The 19,935-nt window shown below is 40.4% G+C and overlaps 1 protein-coding gene and 1 pseudogene across 3 annotated transcripts in view; one reads left to right on the forward strand and one right to left on the reverse strand.

Moving 5' to 3' along the window:
* MOK (MOK protein kinase) overlaps window positions 1-19,935 on the reverse strand; it is a 125,157-nt gene that overhangs the window by 87,186 nt on the left and 18,036 nt on the right. For 2 of the 3 annotated variants that reach the window (XM_074213136.1, XM_074213137.1), the window contains exon 2: window positions 2,732-2,846. In XM_074213136.1, the coding sequence (XP_074069237.1) occupies window positions 2,732-2,846 (115 nt within the window). Of the gene's footprint in view, window positions 1-2,731; window positions 2,847-19,935 lie in introns of those variants that run through there. The other variant, XM_074213139.1, reaches the window with a different exon arrangement.
* Window positions 13,089-14,024, forward strand: LOC141506381 (metaxin-2 pseudogene; annotated as a pseudogene).

Consider the following 19,935-nt stretch of genomic DNA (forward strand, 5'->3'; position numbering starts at 1 on the left):
CAAATATAAAGAGGGTTGAATGTACATTGATAAAAGAAAGATTCTTGAGGGTAAAATAGCCCATTATAAATATATAATTACATATATTATATAGATACACATATATATAATAAAAATGATGAGTTTGTTTATCAGGATTCAAAATAAAATTTGGAAAAAAATGACTTGCACTCTTTAAAACAAAATTGAAGCACAATAAATCTAGTGCCATTAGGACTCAAGAAAATATCTAACAGATTCTTCAAGATTGCCTTCCTTGAGTCCTTTAAAAGCATTTCTTTCCCAAGCAAGTGAAAACAATTTATTCTTATACACAAAATAACAATGTGCCAATGATTAAATCAATGGAAACAGTTGAAAAGCAAAATGTATAATTCCATTCCTTTCATTGTTTTGTTTTTAAATTTTATTTATTTAAGGCAATGGGGTTGACTTGCCCAAGGTCACGAGGCTGTATTTGAACTCAGGTCCTCCTAATTCCAGGGCTGGTACTTTATCCACTGTGCCACCTAGCTGCCCTCTCCTTTCATTGTTTTGACCAGGATATCAGAATTAAGTTTTATATTTTTAAATTAAATTAATAAACCTTGAGCCCCAAGAGCTATTTTTTTCTTGTGTTAAAAGATTGCCGGCAAGCTAATCACTAATTTTTTATGAAGACATATTAAAGATCTTTGTCAAAATGTAATATAGGATCTACCACTAAGTGTGCAGGGAGAAGAAATTCAAGTGGAGCACACTTTAAGAAACATTAAATTTCTGATTTACAAAAAAATAAGAGAAACTAATGAATCGTGTTTCTATAAAGTTCAGTAAGCCAGAAGAGAAAAAAATGTTTAAAAACCACAAACAGATCTTTGCTTTTGTCACTTTATCAGAGAATTAAGATAAAATGTTAAATTTATTAGCATTTTAAATTAAGAAAAAAATGAAAGACTAGTTAATAACTTTTTAAAATATATTTATATAAAAACTTCATTCACATAGCATCATCAGGAATGAAGGTTTTCTTCAAAAGAAAATTTTCTAAATAAATGAGGCTTACCTGTTTAAGCATTAGAATTTTTTTTTAATTATTAAACATTTTTGGCAAAAAATTCATGGGGTTGAAAATGAGGAATAGCTGAGATGAATTTATGGGAGCACATAGACAAATCACACAGGTTGGACAGAAAGCATGAAAGGGTTGATTGAGATCTGAACCATTAGAGGTAATATGGAAATCAATGAGTTCAAATAACTATCTGGGTACTTTGGTATAAGTCTTTCTAAATGTGCTGTATGCTTGCCTGAATTATTATAAAATACTCTTCTTGATGCTTTATTATCGTGAATATCAAACATTGAACTATGCTGTAATATCCTAAAGGTAAAATTGAGATATATATAAGGCTATTTAGAGTCTATGAAATGGTCTCAGAGTGCTTTTTTAGTTCTTTTGTCTGTTTTTATAATTGTCTTCTGATGTCACTACTTACTACAGTCTGTATCGCCCTGCTTTCATTCTGCACTCTTATATATAATTCTAAATCAATAATAGAGTAAGGGTCTCAGGACTGCTGACCCTGGACTTCTCCAAAGTGCAAAAAAACTTAAGATTTTTTGCAACAGTTTCTTTTTCTTTTTCTTTTCTTTTTATTTTTTCTTCCTTGGAGCTGAATCCTTGATAGCTGACATTTCAAAGAGCCAATCTCTTGTGGACTACAAAACATTACTGTAATTCAGGTACAGATCAGTTAAAGGAACTGAAAAGACAGACATTCAAAGAAGAAAAGATATAATGGGGAGATGAGGAGAATTACAGAGAAATTCAAGTATTTACATTTATTAGTATTAGGTAAACTTCTGGTGCTTTATTTGGAATATGAACAGTTAGTTATCACTATGCTTTGAAATGTCCATTTGTCCATTCAGTATCTTCCTTATGAACTGAGAAATTGCTTTTCTCCTTTTATATTTAAGCTTCATGGTTTAAAAATTACACCAGTTTTTGAAGTTTTCTTTACACAGAATATAAAGACATGACTTAGGTTTTAGAAATTAGAGGGACATTCAATTTATTACCTAGACCTAAAAGTTCTTCTAATATTAAAAAGGCATCAAAGTTTCCTTATCTTTGTTATGAAATTATTATTTTCTCATCTCACAAATGTTTAAAAGTTTCCATGGAAAACGTTTTTTTTTCTCTAACAGTCATTTTTTCCCCTTCCCAATCAAAATCAGTGTTTTAATCTAATTGAGGTATAATGGTAATACTTATAATAATAATTTTATTCCCTGGATACAGCTTATGTCTCCCACTTAGCTAAAAACTAAATAACAGTAAGACATCCTAGAACAGGTCCACAAACAAGCAGTTCCCCATTCCTATTGTGATTCTTCAAAGCCTTATATCACAAAAGGATTCTTTTCAAATGGAAACATCACTAAAGTATTTCAGACAGAATTTGATTTGCAAATATACAATTTACACAAAACTTTTCAGGAAGATATCTATTAAGGAACTAAGGAATACCTTGTGTTCTAAAGAATTTATCATCTTTAATTATAGTTATTATATTCCAACTAGATAACAAATCTAATATATTATTTAAAAAATTATTCCATCTACATTGCCTGAAGAATCAAGTTTATAGATTGCCAAATATAAATATTTGCTTTGTTAAAAGAAAATGCTATAGCACATTGTTTTATAGTTATTTATTTGAATTTTCTGATTTTTTTTGCTTACCTTTCAAAATGCTGTTTCATCTGCTTACATGCGTAATAATTTCCATCTTTTAGGTTCTGCATCTTTATAACTTCAGAAAATGTTCCTTCTCCTATTTTACCAATCGCTTTATATTCTATAAACAAAAGTTGATATGTAAACTGTTATTGAAAGACTAATTTTATACTCATACTTACCAACATAAACATGAAAATGGATTCAAATAGGCTTGATTTTTAATCTAAAGAATACTTTAATAGATAATGCCATAGGATATAAATGAACAGTCACTGAACTCAAGGAGACTTTAGATGGATGTTGTAAGCAAGGAAAAGCAAGAAGGCCAATGCAGATAGATCTTGGAGCAACTGGAGAAGAGTTCGTTGTTAAAAGACTAGAAAAGAGGGGTGGCTAGGTGGTGTAGTGGATAAAGCACCAGCCCTGGAGTCAGGAGTACCTGGGTATCCGGTCTCAGACATTTAATAATTACCTAGCTACGCCACCTAGCCACCCCTAGCATGCTGATTTTTAAGGTGATAATTTTGAATGACTGACCCTCAAATGATGTTAAATAAAGGCCCTTAGTAGAAAAAAAGATTACACCACCACCCTACTCCCACCCTGGTTTAGACCTAAGTAACAGCCAAGTTGAGATGGATTGGAGTGGAGAGAGATGTGGTGGAAGAATGATTAGAAGACTATCACAATAGTTTAAGTAAGAGGTGGAAAAGGTCTGTTGGTAGAATAAAATGAACAAAAGAGAGAGAGGCTGTGAAGACAGAAACAATTAAATCTGTTCCTGCCCTCATGAAGCATACTATAGGGACTGGACCTATAATTTTATGGTATTAATGAACTCCCCACTTCTCCAAAAGAAAGTTCCATCTACCAATGCAAGGAGACATCTCTATAATTAAAGTTGCCCATAGCCCTGGGAGATTAAGTGACTTGCTCAGAGTCACAGTCTAATACAGGAGCATCATCATGGAATGGGAGTAACCCTAGATTCCTGAGACTGTGTCATTAAAGTAAAAGTTCAGGCACAATCATTCCAAACTGGAAGGTCTTGCATGCTAGCATGGGAATCGTGTATGTGTCCACTATTGTTAAGTCAAGTCCTACTCTTCCCTATTTGGGGTTTTCTTAGCAAAGATACTGGCATTGTTTGCCAGATACTCTAGCTCATTTTGCAGATGAGGAAACTGAGGCAAATGGGATTAAGTTTTGACCACAGCAAGGCAGCATCACCCAGCAGATAGAAAACCAGCCTTGAAGACAAGAAAATCTCCAGCCTCTGGCACATCCTGACTGTGAGACTCTGGGCAACTATCAGACTCTGCAGAAGGGGCCAACCTAGCTTGGGTGAAGGAGTCTCTTTACCAGGGAGTTCTGTACCAATGAAATCACATGCCTACTTCTTAACCTAATAACAATACTGACATTTATATTATATTTATATAAAGTTTCAAAGTTCTTTGCAAACAATCTGATTTGAACCGTATTAATAACAGTCTTTTGAAATCTGTATTACTATTCCCATTTTATAGGTAAGGAAACTAAGACTTAAAGAAGTTAAATGATTTGCCAAATTTCACAGCTAGTAAGTATAAGAGAAGAGATTTGAGTTCAGGTGCTCTTGACTTCAAGTTCAACATTCATACAGCCTTCTATTAAGTTGTGGAGTAAGACTGTAATCTGTGTTGATGGAAGGAAAGCCCAAGGAGATGAAGTCACATCTCCTTGAAGCAGTTTAATCAACTTAAGCATGTGGATGTCAGTAGCAAAATAACACAAAAATAACCTTTTCTGATCATCTATCTATGTGTGTTTGTGATTGCATACAAATAATATATATTCATAAACACAAATGTGTATGCATGTACAAGTGTATGTGTATATATTTACTCATGTGTGTATATATTTAACAACACACACACACATTTTACCATTCACATCTATACAGATCTATCCATCTTCCACTAAAGTCCTACACCAGTGGTTGTCTCATTGTGCTTACAGAAGTGACCCTGAGTTCTCAAAAGCTCTAAGAGAGGAATCCAAACTCTGGCAGGGTTTCCCAATCTAGAAAGACTTCTAATATAATCTCAGAACCATATAATCTCAGAGTTAAAAGGGATTTACAAGGGCATCTAGTTGAATCCATATTTTAAAAGAATCTTAGCAATGTATCTGGACTAGTGATCTTAAAAGCTTTTGATTAAAGACTCCAATGAGGGTGGAATACTCTGTTTTTTTTTCAAAGTAGTCCTATTAGGGGCATCTAGATGGCACAATGGATAAAGCATCAGGCCTGGAGTCAGGATCTGAGTTCAAATCCAAACTCAGACACTTGACACTTATTAGCTGTGCAACCCTGGGTAAGGCATTTAACCCCAATTGCTTCACATACACAAAAAACAGTCTAATCTAAAAATTCATAGCTTATAGGGGACAACTCACTCCTTTTTACAGATGAGAAAAATTGAAAACCAGAGAGATTTGTCTAAAGTCACGATATAGATTATTTGAACTCAGGTCATTTACAAATCCATTGCTCTTTGCATTGTACTACACTGTCTAAATCTAGGTGATCAATGGGAGTTGAAATTGCATGTCCTTGAAGCATACTGTTTCCATGGCTACAGGTAGTGTGTATGATATAATCCCAGTTCCTTTTCTACTTTGCACAAATCATTTCATACAGAATCATTTCTCTTGTTTTTGTATATTCTTTTAATTTGTAAGTAAAGTGGAACACTGAACTGACCTAAGATCAGAATGCTTCAACAACTGGGTATTAAAACACATTTTCTTCTAACAAAGGATACATCTAGTTATGAACCACACACACATATATCAAATAAGCATGTCATGTGGATAAATCCCATAATAAACAGGCTGAAGTTATATAAGGATTCTGATGCCATGGAAATACAAATAGCTAAATCTTGTGCCTTGCTAAGCTGACTTTGTATATGCTGAGAAATAATGTTTTTGTAATGTCCCTCACAATCTTCCTGTGAATAGTCCTCCCTCCTGTACCAGGGAGATAACAGTCATTTTGGGTATCCTGTGTCCTGCCATCTAGATATGACCACCCCAGTCATACCACTGGGAAAATTCTTCAACGGCAAGGAGATAGAAGCTAGAGCCAACAAAGTATATTGAGACAGCAAACTGTTGTCTTTTTGTTCCCCAAAATAAATCTTTGTTGTCCTTGAACCTCCTGACATAATCCTTTTCACTCTGCCTGCTCCAATCCCAATCCCTTTCCCAGCACATACACCATGTCCTGCTCCCCATATAAGCCCTGGCATTTCCCCCCCTGCTGCTTATTCTCTAAGAATAGAGCCCACATGCAATAACCTTGCACTCGTATAATAAAGCTTATCTGTCCCTTATAACTGTCACTATTCAAATCCTAGCTCATCATCTGAATCCCAAATTGTATCAGATTCTAACAGAGATAGGACAATGTAAAATTACAACAAAAAATGTGAGGGAGGCAAAGGGACAGAGAATAGTCAAAACAGGTTTAAAATAGAGTAAATAATAAAGTAATAAGATAACTGTAGAAATTATGGAGAGCTTTGGGAGGCAGACAAGTTTGCACTTGACTCCATAAGCAGTAGAGATCTATTTAAACTTTTTGAACAAAGTAACATACATAGCCAGATTATGCATTAGAAATATTATTTTGAAAGCAATATTAATTATAAATTGGAGGAAAGAAGCAGATGGCCATTTACCAAAGGATTTTCCACAGGTCTATTTTAAATAAAGTCCTGTTTCCTAAGAGTAATAGCTAACTGTGAACTCATCCAACCTTTCTAGAGAGAAATTTGGAACTATGCCCACAGGGCAACAAAAATGTGCATACCCTTTGATCCAGCAATACCACTACTGGGTCTATATACCCTGAAGAAATGATGAAAAAAGGTAAAAACATCACACATACAAAAATATTCATAGCAGCCCTGTTTGTGGTGGCAAAGAATTGGAAATCAAGTAAATGTCCTATTGGGGAATGGCTTAGCAAACTGTGGTATGTGTATGTCATTGTTCTATTAGAAACCAGGAAGGATGGGAATTCTGGGAAACCTGGAGGGATTTGCATGAACTGATGCTGAGTGAGATGAGCAGAACCAGAAAAACATTGTATACCCTAACAGCAACATGGGGGTGATGATCAACCCTGATGGACTCACTCATTCCATCAGTGCAACAATCAGGAACAATTTGGGGCAATTTGGGGCTCTCTGCAATGGAGAATACCATCTGTATCCAAAGAAACAACTGTAGAGTTTGAACAAAGACCAAGGACTACTACCTTTAATTTAGGAGGGAAAAACTATCTTATTGTCTGATCTTGTTTATCTCTTATACTTTATGTTTCTTCCTTAAGGATATGATTTCTCTCTCATCACATTCAACTTGGATCGATGTATACCATGGAAACAATGTAAAGACTGACAAATTGCCTTCTGTGGGGGGTGGGGGGAGGGAAGTAAGATCAGGAGAAAAATTATAAAACTCAAAATAAATCAAAATCTTTATTTACAAAAGAGTAATAACTCACATTTCTATAGATTTTATGCTAATGTACTTTCTTTAAAACAATATTGTTTTGGGTCTAAGACCCTGAGTCTTGAAATCTGTGAACTTTAGCCTGAGTGTCGAAACCTGTGAACAATAGCCTGAATGCCTGTAAGACCCTAAATGTCGAAACCTATGAACTATTGCCCAAGTCCCTGCTTGGTCAGCTAGCTGGATTTCTGCCTGATCAGCTCCTGAGGATTCTGCCTGGTCAGCCCTCGGACCATGCAGCAAGGGGGCTTCGCCGAGGACCTGCATCCAATAAGACCATGCCACACCATCTCAAGACAATCTGCAGGCAGATGCTTGAAACTCCCCTACCAAACCATATATAAGGTCTCTCCTCACTTTACTCGGGGTTCCAGGATCCTAGCCCTGACCTAGGAAGGAAACCTAGCTCAAGCTAGTTTAATAAACCCTTGCTATTGCATCTCCATCATGTCGAGTGCCTCTGTTCTGTGATTGGGGACATTTCTCGGACCTTAACATTTGGGGGCTCTTTCGGGATCCCCAGCAGAGGCCACAAGACGTACGTGGAGGAGTATTTAAAGTAACGAAGCCCGCGGCTCTGTATTTGGACTAAGCTGGCAAGGGGCCTAGGCAGACGCACTGCTACGGTCACCAGCAGGGTTGTGAAGGAAGACGTTCCCCAACCCCTGGGAGGTTGTCCTGGAAGGACTGATGTTTGGAAATGAGATAAGGGAACCCTTCTGCAGGTCAGGAATGACTGATGTATGGGAATGAGATAAGGTTAACATGATTTTTCTTTTAGGACCTGGCAAGCAATACTTGGTCCCGCTGGAAGGGACGAATGCTGACTGGCTATCACTTTTGCTTCTTTTGCTTTGCTTCTGCTTTGCTTATCGCTCTTAATCATTTAATAAAAATTCCAGCTGAGATGGGACAGACCCAGACGACTCCTCTAAGCCTTCTCCTGGACCACTTTAAGGAGGTCAAGGAAAGGGCCCATGATCTGTCCGTTGATGTTAAGAAAGGAAATTTTATCACCTTCTGCAATCAGGAATGGCCAACACTCGGGGTGGGGTGGCCCCGGGGTGGAACTTTCAGGATGGATATTATCCTAGAAGTAAAAAGGTTGGTCTTTGCAGAAAAACCACAAGGACACCCCGACCAAATACCCTACATCCTTGTTTGGCAGGATTTAGTCCGAAACCCACCTCTATGGCTAAAAAATATTGTTCCTACCCTGCCAGAACCTAAGAAAAAGGTATTAATAGCAAAAAGAAAGGTGGAGTCAAATGCTCCACCCGTGCTACCTGAATCAGACCCAGTCTTAATCTAGCTAGACTCGGACTGGGAACCTACTTCCCCCACTCCCCCTAACCCTAACCCAAATCCCCCTCCCCCGCCTCCACCTCTTCCCCCACCATACAACCCAGATCCAGCACCCTCTTTCCCGAGGGTCCCAACCCCATCGGCTCAACATGAGGGACCAGCGTACAGGACTAGACAGAGAGTTACAAAGACCCCAGAGCCAGAGGTAGTGCAAACCCTGCCATTGTGGCCCATAGGCCCCCCTAGACCAGATGGGGAACAAGCGTTACAATATTGGCCCTTCTCTACTAGTGACCTGTACAATTGGAAGTCCCAGAATGCCCAGTTTTCTGAGAAACCGAAAGACCTTATAAATTTGTTAGATTCAGTTTTATTCACCCATCAGCCAACCTGGGATGACTGTCAGCAGCTCCTCCGGGTTCTCTTCACTATGGAAGAGAAGGAAAGAATACAAGGAGAAGCCTGGAAACTCATACCAGGGGATGATGGCAGACCCACCACAAATCCTGGCATATTGACCGCTTCTTTCTGCTTGACCGCCCTGCATGGGACTACAATGAGGCTGAAGGTAGGGAGCGTCTTCCCATGTACCGCCAGACTCTGATGGCTGGTCTCCGTGCTGCGGCTGGGAAGCCAACCAATTTGGCCAAGGTAGGGGACATGAGGCAGGGGTCAGATGAGAGCCTGGCAGCCTTCCTAGAGAGGCTGATGGAAGCTTTTAAGCAATATACCCCAGTTGACCCCTCTGCCGAGGGTGGGAGGGCTGCTGTGGTCATGGCTTTTGTAAACCAAGAAGCCCCAGACATACAAAGGAAATTGCAAAGGGTGGAAAGATTAGGGGAAGTCACTACAAGATTTGATAGAAGTAGCAGAAAGAGTTTTCAATAATAGAGAAACCCCAGAAGAAAGGGTGGAAAGGATAAGAGCAGAGGACCACAGATATCAGGAGGGGGAACTAGAAGAAACAATAGGGAAATGGCTAAAATTCTGCTAGCAGCGACTGGGGGGGGAGCTCTGGGACTGATAAACACTCACACAAAGGAAGACGAGGAAGAGATCGATATGCATTCTGCTAGGAGAGGGGGCACTGGGCGAGAGAATGCCCTAGGAAAAAGAAAAAGGAAGGAAAAAATAGGGAAACCAGATCTAAACAGATTTTGACAACCATCGTAGAGGACAGTGACTGAGTATGTCAGGGCTCGGCCCCCTTCCCTAAGCCCAGGGTAACTTTGAAGGTGGAAGGGACTGATGTAGGATTCCTGGTGGATACTGGAGCAGAGCATTCTGTACTCACTTCCACCAGGGGTAGACTGTCTGACAAGGTCAGCTGGGTCCAGGGGGCCACGGGAACTAAGCCAGACCAGTGAACCACCATGAGAAAATTGGACCTAAGCACGGGGCAAGTCAGTCATTCCTTCATGGTGATCCCAGAATGTCCCACCCCGCTACTCGGGAGGGATATCCTCACTAAGGTTGGGGCTCATGTATATTTTGAAAATGAGGGAATCTATGTATTAGACAGAAACGGGCAACCATTAGGGGCAATGAAAGTGGCTAGGGAACCTGGCAGGATAGCAATCCAGACCCTCACACTGCGGCAGGAAGATGAGTATCGTCTGTTCCAATTTGAAACCCCAGCAAATAAAGAGGACATTGAGCCCTGGCTGAAACAATACCCTCAGGCTTGGGGGGAAACGGCAGGAGATGGTTGGAGGCAGGGATCCTGAGGCAATGCCACTTGTCATGGAATACTCCCCTCCTTCCAGTGAAAAAAACCAGGAGGGGAGGATTACAGATCTGTCCACGACCTACAGGAGGTCAATGCCCATGTCATGGATATACACCCTACCATCTCTAACCCATACACCCTCCTTAGTGCCCTACCACCAGACCAAATTTGGTATACCGTATTGGACTTAAAAGATGCATTCTTTAGTCTGGGAGTTGTTCCTAAAAGCCAAGAAATCTTTGCATTTGAATGGCAAGATGAGGAAAAGGGGATCATGGGACAGCTTACATGGACCAGACTTCCCCAAGGGTTCAAGAATTCTCCTACCATTTTCAATGAGGCCCTTCATAAAGACCTGGGGAATTATAGGACTGAACATCTGGGGGTCACACTCCTCCAATATGTAGATGACCTCCTCCTGGCAGCCTGGACACTTCAAGACTGGCAAAGGGCCACAGAGGCCTTGCTAGAGTCCCTGGGGAAATAGGGATACTGAGCCAGTGCAAAGAAGGCCCAACTGTGCCAAAAAGAGGTCACCTATTTAGGATATAAAATAAACGGGAGGCAAAGATGGCTGACAAATGCCATGAAGCAAACAGTACTTAGCCTCCCTACCCCAACAACGAGCCGAGAATTGCATGAATTCCTGGGGTCAGTGGGCTACTGTCGTCTCTGGATACCGGGGTTTGCAGAAAAGGCCAGACCTCTCTGCGAGTCTAGTGGCAGCGGGAAACCATGGGAATGAACAAAAGCTATGGATGAGGCATTTCAGCAGTTAAGGAAGGACCTGCTATCTCCCCCAGCCCTAGCTCTTCCTGACCCCTCTAAGAGCTTTCAGCTCTATGTAGATGAGCGAAAGGGGATAGCCAAAGGGGTCCTAGTCCAAATGACCAGTAGCTTACCTCTCTAAGAAATTAGACCCGGTGGCCTCAGGATGGCCATCGTGTCTGCATATCATCGCAGCCACAGCTCTACTGGTCAGAGATGCTGACAAGCTGATTTTTGGACAGAAGCTGTTAGTCACCACCCCCCATGCTGTTGAGGGAGTTCTGAAACAACCTCCTGGAAGATGGATCTCCAATGCCCGGCTTACACATTATCAAGGACTCCTCCTTGATGCACCCCATATACAGTTCAGGGTTCCAGCCTCTTTGAATTTGGCCACTCATGCCAGACCCTGAACTAGAACCTCTACGACACTATTGCCCAGACATCCTAGCCAAAACCCAGGCAGTTCCTCCAGATCTGAAAGATATTCCCTTGCCCCACCCCGATCTGGTATGGTTCACGGATGGGAGTAGCTTCATGAAGAATGGACAACAGCTGGCAGGAGCAACAGTTGTGACTGACACCAGTGAGATTGTCTGGACCAAGAGCCTGCCCAGAGATACGTCTGCCTAGAAAGCTGAACTGATTGCCCTCACCAAAGCCTTGCAACTGGCAGAAGGAAAAAAGGTTACCATCTACACTGACAGCAGATATTCTTTCAGTATGCTCCATGTGCATGGGGCTCTATACTGGGAACAGGGATTTATCACCTCAGAAGGCAAAGAGATTAAACATAAACAGGAAATTTTAGATTTACTTCAGGCTGTCCTCCTCCCCGCCAAAGTAGCTGTGATCCATGTCCCAGAACACCAGAAGGGGGACACATTGACAGCCTGAGGAAATTGTCTTGCAGACAGGGCAGCCAAGGAAGTGGCAGAAAAGGGCTCCAACAGTCAGGAAATTAGTATCCTCCAGTTGTCCATACCTCCTCCTGGTATGGGGGACCTACCACCTCAACCATCCCATTCAGATTCTGCCTTAACTTGGATCCAATCTATGAAAGACACTGAAACAGACACCCACGGCTGGTATTATACAGCCGACCGCCAACCCTTGCTCCCAGAATCTCTAGGGAAACACTTCCTGAATCAGCTTCATCGTTCAACTCATCTAAGCAAAAAAAAGATGATACAACTCCTAGGCACAGCACGCTTCAAGTTTCAATCTCAAGCTGCACACGCTGAGGCGCTTACTAGGACTTGCCAAGCCTGCCAGGTTATGAAGCCAGGAAAAATGACAGGACACCACTTGGGGCATAGAACTAGGGGACAACTGCCAGGGAGGAATTGGGAAATAGACTTCACAGAAGTTAAACCGGGGAAATATAGGTACAGATATCTACTAGTCTTGGTGGACACCTTCTCAGGATGGGTTGAGGCTTTTCCTACTAAAAGGGAAACAGCAGAAGTAGTAGCTAAAAAGATTTTGGAAGAAATAGTTCCGAGGTATGGGGTGCCAAAAGCCATGGGTTCTGACAACGGGCCTGCTTTTATTAGTAACATTAGCCAAGGAATCACTAGGGTAATGGGGATAGATTGGAAACTACATTGTGCTTATAATCCCCAGAGTTCAGGTCAAGTAGAAAGAATGAACAGAGTTTTTAAAACTCTAACCAAATTGGCTCTAGAGACTGGCGGAGACTGGGTGACCCTCCTTCCCTTTGCCCTGTTCCGCTCCCAGAACACCCCCTTATCACCTAGGCTTAACCCCCTTTGAAATAATGTACCGGACTCCTCCTCCTGTCATTCCTTCCTTCCCAACCCACTCCCTTGAAAATACCCTTCCCAGCTTTCGGACTGCGTTAAAAGCCTTACAGCAGGGGTGGGCCGGGGCGGAGGAAGGGAGAGAGCACGTCCCGGGAGTGCGCGGCCTGCGGCCCAGGAGCAGGGCGCCGGGTGAGGCCAGGCTTGCACGGGCCGCACCGCCACCATGTCCCTGGTGGCCGAAGCCCTGGTCTCCCAGGTCACAGCTACAGAACCCTGGCCTAAGGATGCTACACTTTATCAGCAGCTGTAAGGGGAACAAATTTTGCTTTCTGATAATGCTTCTTCTCTTGCCGTTCAGGCCTTTTTGCAAATGTGTGAGCTCCCCATCAAAGTGGTTTGTAGAGCAAATGCCGAATACATGTCTCCATCTGGTAAAGTACCTTTTATTCATGTGGGAAATCAAGTGGTATCAGAACTTGGTCCAATAGTCCAATTTGTAAAAGCCAAGGGCCGTTCTCTTAGTGATGGGTTGCATGAAGTCCAAAAAGCAGAAATGAAAGCCTACATGAGTTAGTCAATAATATGTTGTTGACAGCAGAGTTGTATCTTCAGTGGTGCTACAGTAGGGGAGATCACTCACTCTCGATATGGATTTCCTTATCCTTGGCCTCTGAACCACATCTTGGCTTATCAAAAACAATGGGAAATCAAACGCAAGATGAAAGCCATTGGATGGGGAACAAGACTCTGGATCAGGTTTTAGAAGATGTAGACCAGTGCTGTCAAGCTCTTTCTCAAAGACTAGGAACACAACCTTATTTCTTCAATAAGCAGTCAACTGAACTTGATGCCCTGGTCTTTGGCCATCTTTTCACAATCCTTACCACTCAGTTGACCAATGATGAACTCCGTGAAAAGGTGAAAAATTACAGCAACCTCCTTAATTTCTGTAGAAGAATTAAACAGAACTACTTTGGAGAAAATGGGAAAGGACACATGGCCCTCAGGTTGGCTTAGAGAGATTTATTGAAGGAAAAGTTTAATTCTTAAATTAGGTTTAACTTCATGATTATAATAGTATCAGAATTTTAAAAATGAACACAACTTTCAGAAACCTCCAGGTGTATAACAAACCCTTATATATGTATTTTGTAGCCAATGTACACACTAAACAATTCTGAATTAATGTATTCTAAATTACGTATGTTTATTTTTTGAAACATGTATGTACATTAAAATAAAGCTTTAATAGTGAAAAAAAAGCCTTATAGCAAACCCAGAGAGAGATTTGGCCTGGCCTTAGGGCTCTATACAATCTTCTAGGGCAAGAGGACCCCCCCCCCCCAATTGAATATTCCCCAGGGATGTGGGTCTGGGTTAAAAGGTAATAACTGTAAAACTTTAGAACCCAGGTGGAAGGGCCCTTACCAAATAATTCTCACCACTCCTACTGCTGTTAAGGTTGACGGAATCCCCATGTGGATATATCACTCGCACATCCAGACAGCCAGCCCCAAGGAAGGTCAAGAACAGGAAGCCCAGTGGCAAGCTACAGCGGATCCAGTCAACCCCTTAAGGAAAAAAACTAACGTATATGACAACCAAAAGAGGGAACCTGTTCCTCTATCTAACCAGGATGATGATACTCTAGCAGCGGGATGATGAAACTCTGGCAGCTGGCAAACAGAGAGAGTAACCCTCATACTCCCTTCAGACTAGTCTGGGAAATATCTAACCCAGAGACTCATGAAACCTATAACCAAACAACCAGAGAAGCCCCGCTGTTTACCTGGTGGCCTGATTTGTACTTTAACCTAGAGCAAGTAAACCCCTTGGATGACATAGAGGGAGGAGAATGGAGAAGGCGAGCACGGAGGGTGTCTATGAGTAGAAATGGGTTCTATGCATGTCCAGGGTTTAGGACAGGACAAGATAGGAAGACCTGTGGGGGTGTGGAGTCTCTGTACTGTGCAACCTGGAGTTGCATAACTACTAATGATGGGGAACGGAAATGGACTACCCAGCCCCTTTTCAATGAAATGACATATATAAGACCATGTACCCGGACTTGGCATTGGCAGGATTGCAATCTTATCAAAATCAAATTCACAGAAAAAGGAAAAGAGGATAAGCGATGGGTCTCAGGACTCACCTGGGGACTAAATATCTACCAGAAACCCTTGTTTGAGAACCTTATACAGCTTAAACTTAGAGCAACTCCAATTGTGCAAGCTGTGGGTCCCAATTCAGTGATTAAGGAAATGACCAGACCTGTCAGTGCCATCACCCCAAGAGCACCACCCAGGACTACCTCTCCAACTATCAGAGGCACCCGACCTATGCCCCCACTTGTAGACACCCTCCCCACAATGACCACCGCCGCTGATCCCCTTTGGGAAATGATGATTACTGCATATGAGGCTCTTAAGCGATCAGACCCTGGAGTCACAAATGTGACGAAAGTCTCTGCTTGGTCAACTAGCTGGATTTCTGCCAGATCAGCTCCTGAGGATTCTGCCTGGTCAGCCCTCGGACCATGCAGCAAGGGGGCTTCGCCGAGGACCTGCATCCAATAAGACCATGCCACACCATCTCAAGACAATCTGCAGGCAGATGCTTGAAACTCCCCTACCAAACCATATATAAGGTCTCTCCTCACTTTACTCTGGGTTCCAGGATCCTAGCCCTGACCTAGGATGGAACCCTAGCTCAAACTAATTTAATAAACCCTTGCTATTGCATCTCCATCGTGTCGAGTGCCTCTGTTCTGTAATTGGGGACATTTCTCGGACCTTAATATGGGGCAGCTAGGTAGTGTAGTGGATAGAGCACTAACCCTCAAGTCAGGAGGATCTGAGTTCAAAGTCAACCTCAGACTAAATACTGACACCCCCACTGCTTTGCCAAAAAAAAATCTTGTTTTAATATCACTCCCCATATTTTACAGATGAAGAAAATGAAGTTCTGAGAGGTTATATAACCTGTCCACAGTCACAAAGTCTCAAAGCCTGGCCTCTAAGTCCAATGATTTTTTGCTCTACATCATACTGCTTCTTTCCCAAACTGACATCTCACAGTGACATATAGGACCAAATTGTTATATTTAGAAGGAGAAAATTGTTTTACAACTGTTCACTGCTGAGAGGAGGAGATTGGTTAGGGAGGGTGGTAGAAAAATGTGTAATTCATAAATATGCAAGTGGATGAATGTTGAAAAACTTTCATAATGTATAACTGGAAAAATAATTTTTTAAAAGGAGAAAATTGGAACCTATGATTGATAGCCACCATATACTTTTTTCCTAAAAACCAATTCTTAAGGAATAAAGTAGTAGGCATATAGAAAATCCCCTAGAAGAAAAACTTAAGAAATTTATTTAATAAACTTTACTAAGAAGCTACTATGTGCAAGTATTTGTATTAGTCACAGTGGGGGTATACAAAGATAAATCAGATAGTCCCTTGCTTCTACAAGCTCAATCTAGTAAAATACACATACAAATAACTATTGAAAATTCAGTGTGATGAGTGGTATGAAGGAAAGAGGACAATTAGGTTTTTTTTCTTCAAATTGAATTCAACAGCATTCACTGAGGGCCTATAATTCTTCCAAGTGCTAAGAATATAAAACCAAAAATGAGAAAGTCCTAGCCCCAATAGTGTTTCATTTCTGCTGTGGAAAATATGTACACAGGAAAGTGCACAAGATCATTTAGAGAAAGAAAGACGTAACAAATTGGGAAGTAAGGAGTGGAATCAGAGAAGGTTTCACAGATGAGATTACACCTGAGCTGAATCATGAAGGAAAATGGCAGAAATAATGTTGAAGCCAGCTCATTAAAGGAACCAAAAACAGTGGTAGGGGATGAAATGCTGAGTTTGAAGAATAGCTAATTGTTCAATTTATCTGGAATGTAAAATGTTAAGCAGAGTAATGCCTAAAAAAATGGACAGGCAGGTAACAATCAGCTTGTATAGCACCTTAAATGCTAAAGTAAGCTAAATAATTATACTTTATCCTGGTAGTCAAGAGGAAGCCACTATGAATAGGTGAATCTGCTTGTCAGGTCTCTGCCTTGGAAAGTCATGTGGAAGATGGGCTGGATCAGGAGCAGATGGAAGAAAGGAAATCAATTAAAAGGTTTTTACAATAGTTCAGACAAGAATTGTTGAGGCCTTGACTAGGGTCAGACAATAAGCATTTATTAAGCACCAATCATATACCAAGCACTAAGTTAAGAGCTAGAGACGCAAAAACAGGGCAAAGTCAGTCCTTGCCTTCAAGGAGCTTAACATCTAATGGTGACAAGAAAACAAATATGTAGCAAAAAAAAAAAAAGCTTTATACAGGAAAAATAAAGAATAATTAAAAGAGGGAGGGTCTTAGAATGAAGAGGGGTTGGGAAAAACTTCCTCTAGAAGATGGGTTTTAATTGGCACTCAAAATAACCTCTTAGGTTGTTGAGAGAGGAGGAGAGGGAAGCATTCCAAGTATGGGGAGAGGGGAGCCAAGAGATGGGGCATCTTGTATAAAGGGCATCTGGGAAGCTAGTGTCACTAGACTGAAGAGTACATGATAGGGAGAAAGATGTAAGTAGAAAGGAACTAGGGTAATGATATGTATCTAAAGAGAAGAGGAGAAATTAAAGAGAAGATATGGAGGTTTGATAACCAAATGGATTTGGGAAAAGGAAAAACAAATACAAAGTGAAATGCAGTACAATGAAAAAAGACAATAATAGGTAGATTCAGAGGACCTGAGATCAGCCCCTCATACTTCCATTTAAACCCTATATGACCTTGAACAAATTAGTCAACCTCTTTGGGCCACAGTTTGTTCATCTATAAAATCAAAGAGTTAGTCAAGATAACTCATAAGGTCCCCTTCCAGCTCTAAATCTATGATCCTGTGACTCTGAAGATAAGCATCTGAGTAACTAAGGGCAATATCTTCAACAAGATAAAAGAAAGTTTAAAGGCATTGACTTAGGAGCAAGAGGCTGAAAAGACCACGATCAGTAAAAGCAGGAAAAAAAACAGTGTCACAGAAGGCAATTAAAAAAAAAAACTATCCAGGAAGAGATGGTCAGTCACACAAGAAACAGCAGATCATAGAGGATTAACAACTAAGAAAAAGCCATTAGAGAGCCGATGCAGTTTCAATCGAATGGTTGGATCAATAGTCAGATTGCAACAAATTAAAAAGTTGCCTTATGGGGTGGCTAGGTGGCACAGAGGATAGAGCACCGGCCCTGGAGTCAGGGAGTACCTGAGTTCAAATCCAACCTCAGACACTTAATTACCCAGCTGTGTGGCCTTGGGCAAGTCACTTAACCCCATTTGCCTTGCAAAAAAAACTTTAAATAAAAGAGAGAAAAAAAGTAAATGGGTGAAAAAAATTGGATGATAAAAAGAAATAAGCAGTAAATAAAGACAACTTTTTAGAAATTTAGTAGTAAAAGGTAAGAGAGACACAAGACAACAGTTTGAAGAGATGAGCAGGGTTAAGTAAAATTGTTTATTTTTAAGAGGGACACCTGAGCTTGTTATAAGTAGAGAGGAAAGAAAGAATAGATAGAGATTGAAGAAAATGACTGATAGGGCAAATTCCCAAAGGAGACCAGATGGTATGGGATCAAAGTTACAAAAATTTAGGCTACTTAACCTTAGCAAAGAGAAAGGCTGCTTCTTCATGAATTAAAAAGAGGAAGAGAAAAAAAATAGTTTAAATTTGAAATAGAGTTGTTGAAGTAGGTCATTATTGAAGGCCTTGATTTTCTCAAATGAGGAGGAAAGATCATCTCCTGAGTGAAAGAAAGAAGTCAGAGCATAACAAAAAAGGATTGAGAAGAAAGTGAGTTTGAAACAGGGACTAAAAAGGATTGCCTTATGATCCAACTTAGATAATATACTAAGAATCTGTGGTGAAGTTAGAAACCATGGTTATAGAACATCCTTGAGGACCAATTAATAGCTCAGGAGTAGGAGCTAACACAATGAAAGATCAGAATGCCCTGAGACTGAGGATAGAAATGTGTATGAATGATAGAATCACATTGAGATTAGGGAATCAAGGCAGGCTGGCAAAGTAGATTTTATTAATTATAAAATCAAGATTGAAAGGTGGGTAATGCATCCAGGGAAGTACTGGTCTGAGAAAATAAGTAAAAATGGAAGAGAGTAAGAGGATCATATAAGGAGGAAGTGGACAGTAGTGGACAGAGTGTTAACTTAAGAGTCAGGAACACCTCAAGACCTGCTTCTGATGCATCCTGTCTGTGTGACCCTGTACAAGTCACTTAACCTCTCAGTGCTCCAAACAACCTTTTTTTCCTTAAAGTTTATCTACACTACCTAGTTTTTTTTTTTTCCTTACTCAATGTCATGTTGGGCATTACAATTCTCAATGCTTAATATAACCTACAAATTTTGGCTTTCTACTATTAGATGAGAATGAGAACATTAAGGGAACAAACAAAACTCTTACATAAATTAACTGAATGTAATAATTTTCAGATTACAAATGCAAACGTTTTACAAAAAATGAGAAGCTTAGCCCCATGACACTGAAGGAAAACCATAAGGGAAAAAAACAAACTGGTTTTAATATATGTTACTAGGATGCTGGCAAGATGTTATTCTTTAATTAGCTCTTTCTTGTCAGCCTTAGGAGAAATGTGACCTTTAGATGATCCACAGACATGTGATGCTTTATAAAACTAAACAGTTTATGAGTGTCAACCAGCTATATAGATACTATATTGCCATATTATCAGGTCAATTCTCTTAGAAATTAACTTTTAGTCTTACTATCACACAAAGTGAACTATATAAGGATTTGGATTCAAGATACCAACAAAATAGGGTAAAATGAATACCAAGGGTACAACTGTTAACTTGAATACAAGATTAAAACAGTTCAACACTCTAAAACATATTGAAATTTTCTAGTATCATATATAAACTTCCCCAAGGACAATGCTTTCTTTTCAAAGACAATTTATTCCAGGTTCATGGGGCAAATTAGAGGTTATACTTATACTTTGTGAATACTCATGGAGTAAAGGCTA

Source organism: Macrotis lagotis, chromosome 1 (assembly GCF_037893015.1).
Source record: "Macrotis lagotis isolate mMagLag1 chromosome 1, bilby.v1.9.chrom.fasta, whole genome shotgun sequence".
In the NCBI taxonomy this organism is placed as follows: domain Eukaryota; kingdom Metazoa; phylum Chordata; class Mammalia; order Peramelemorphia; family Peramelidae; genus Macrotis; species Macrotis lagotis.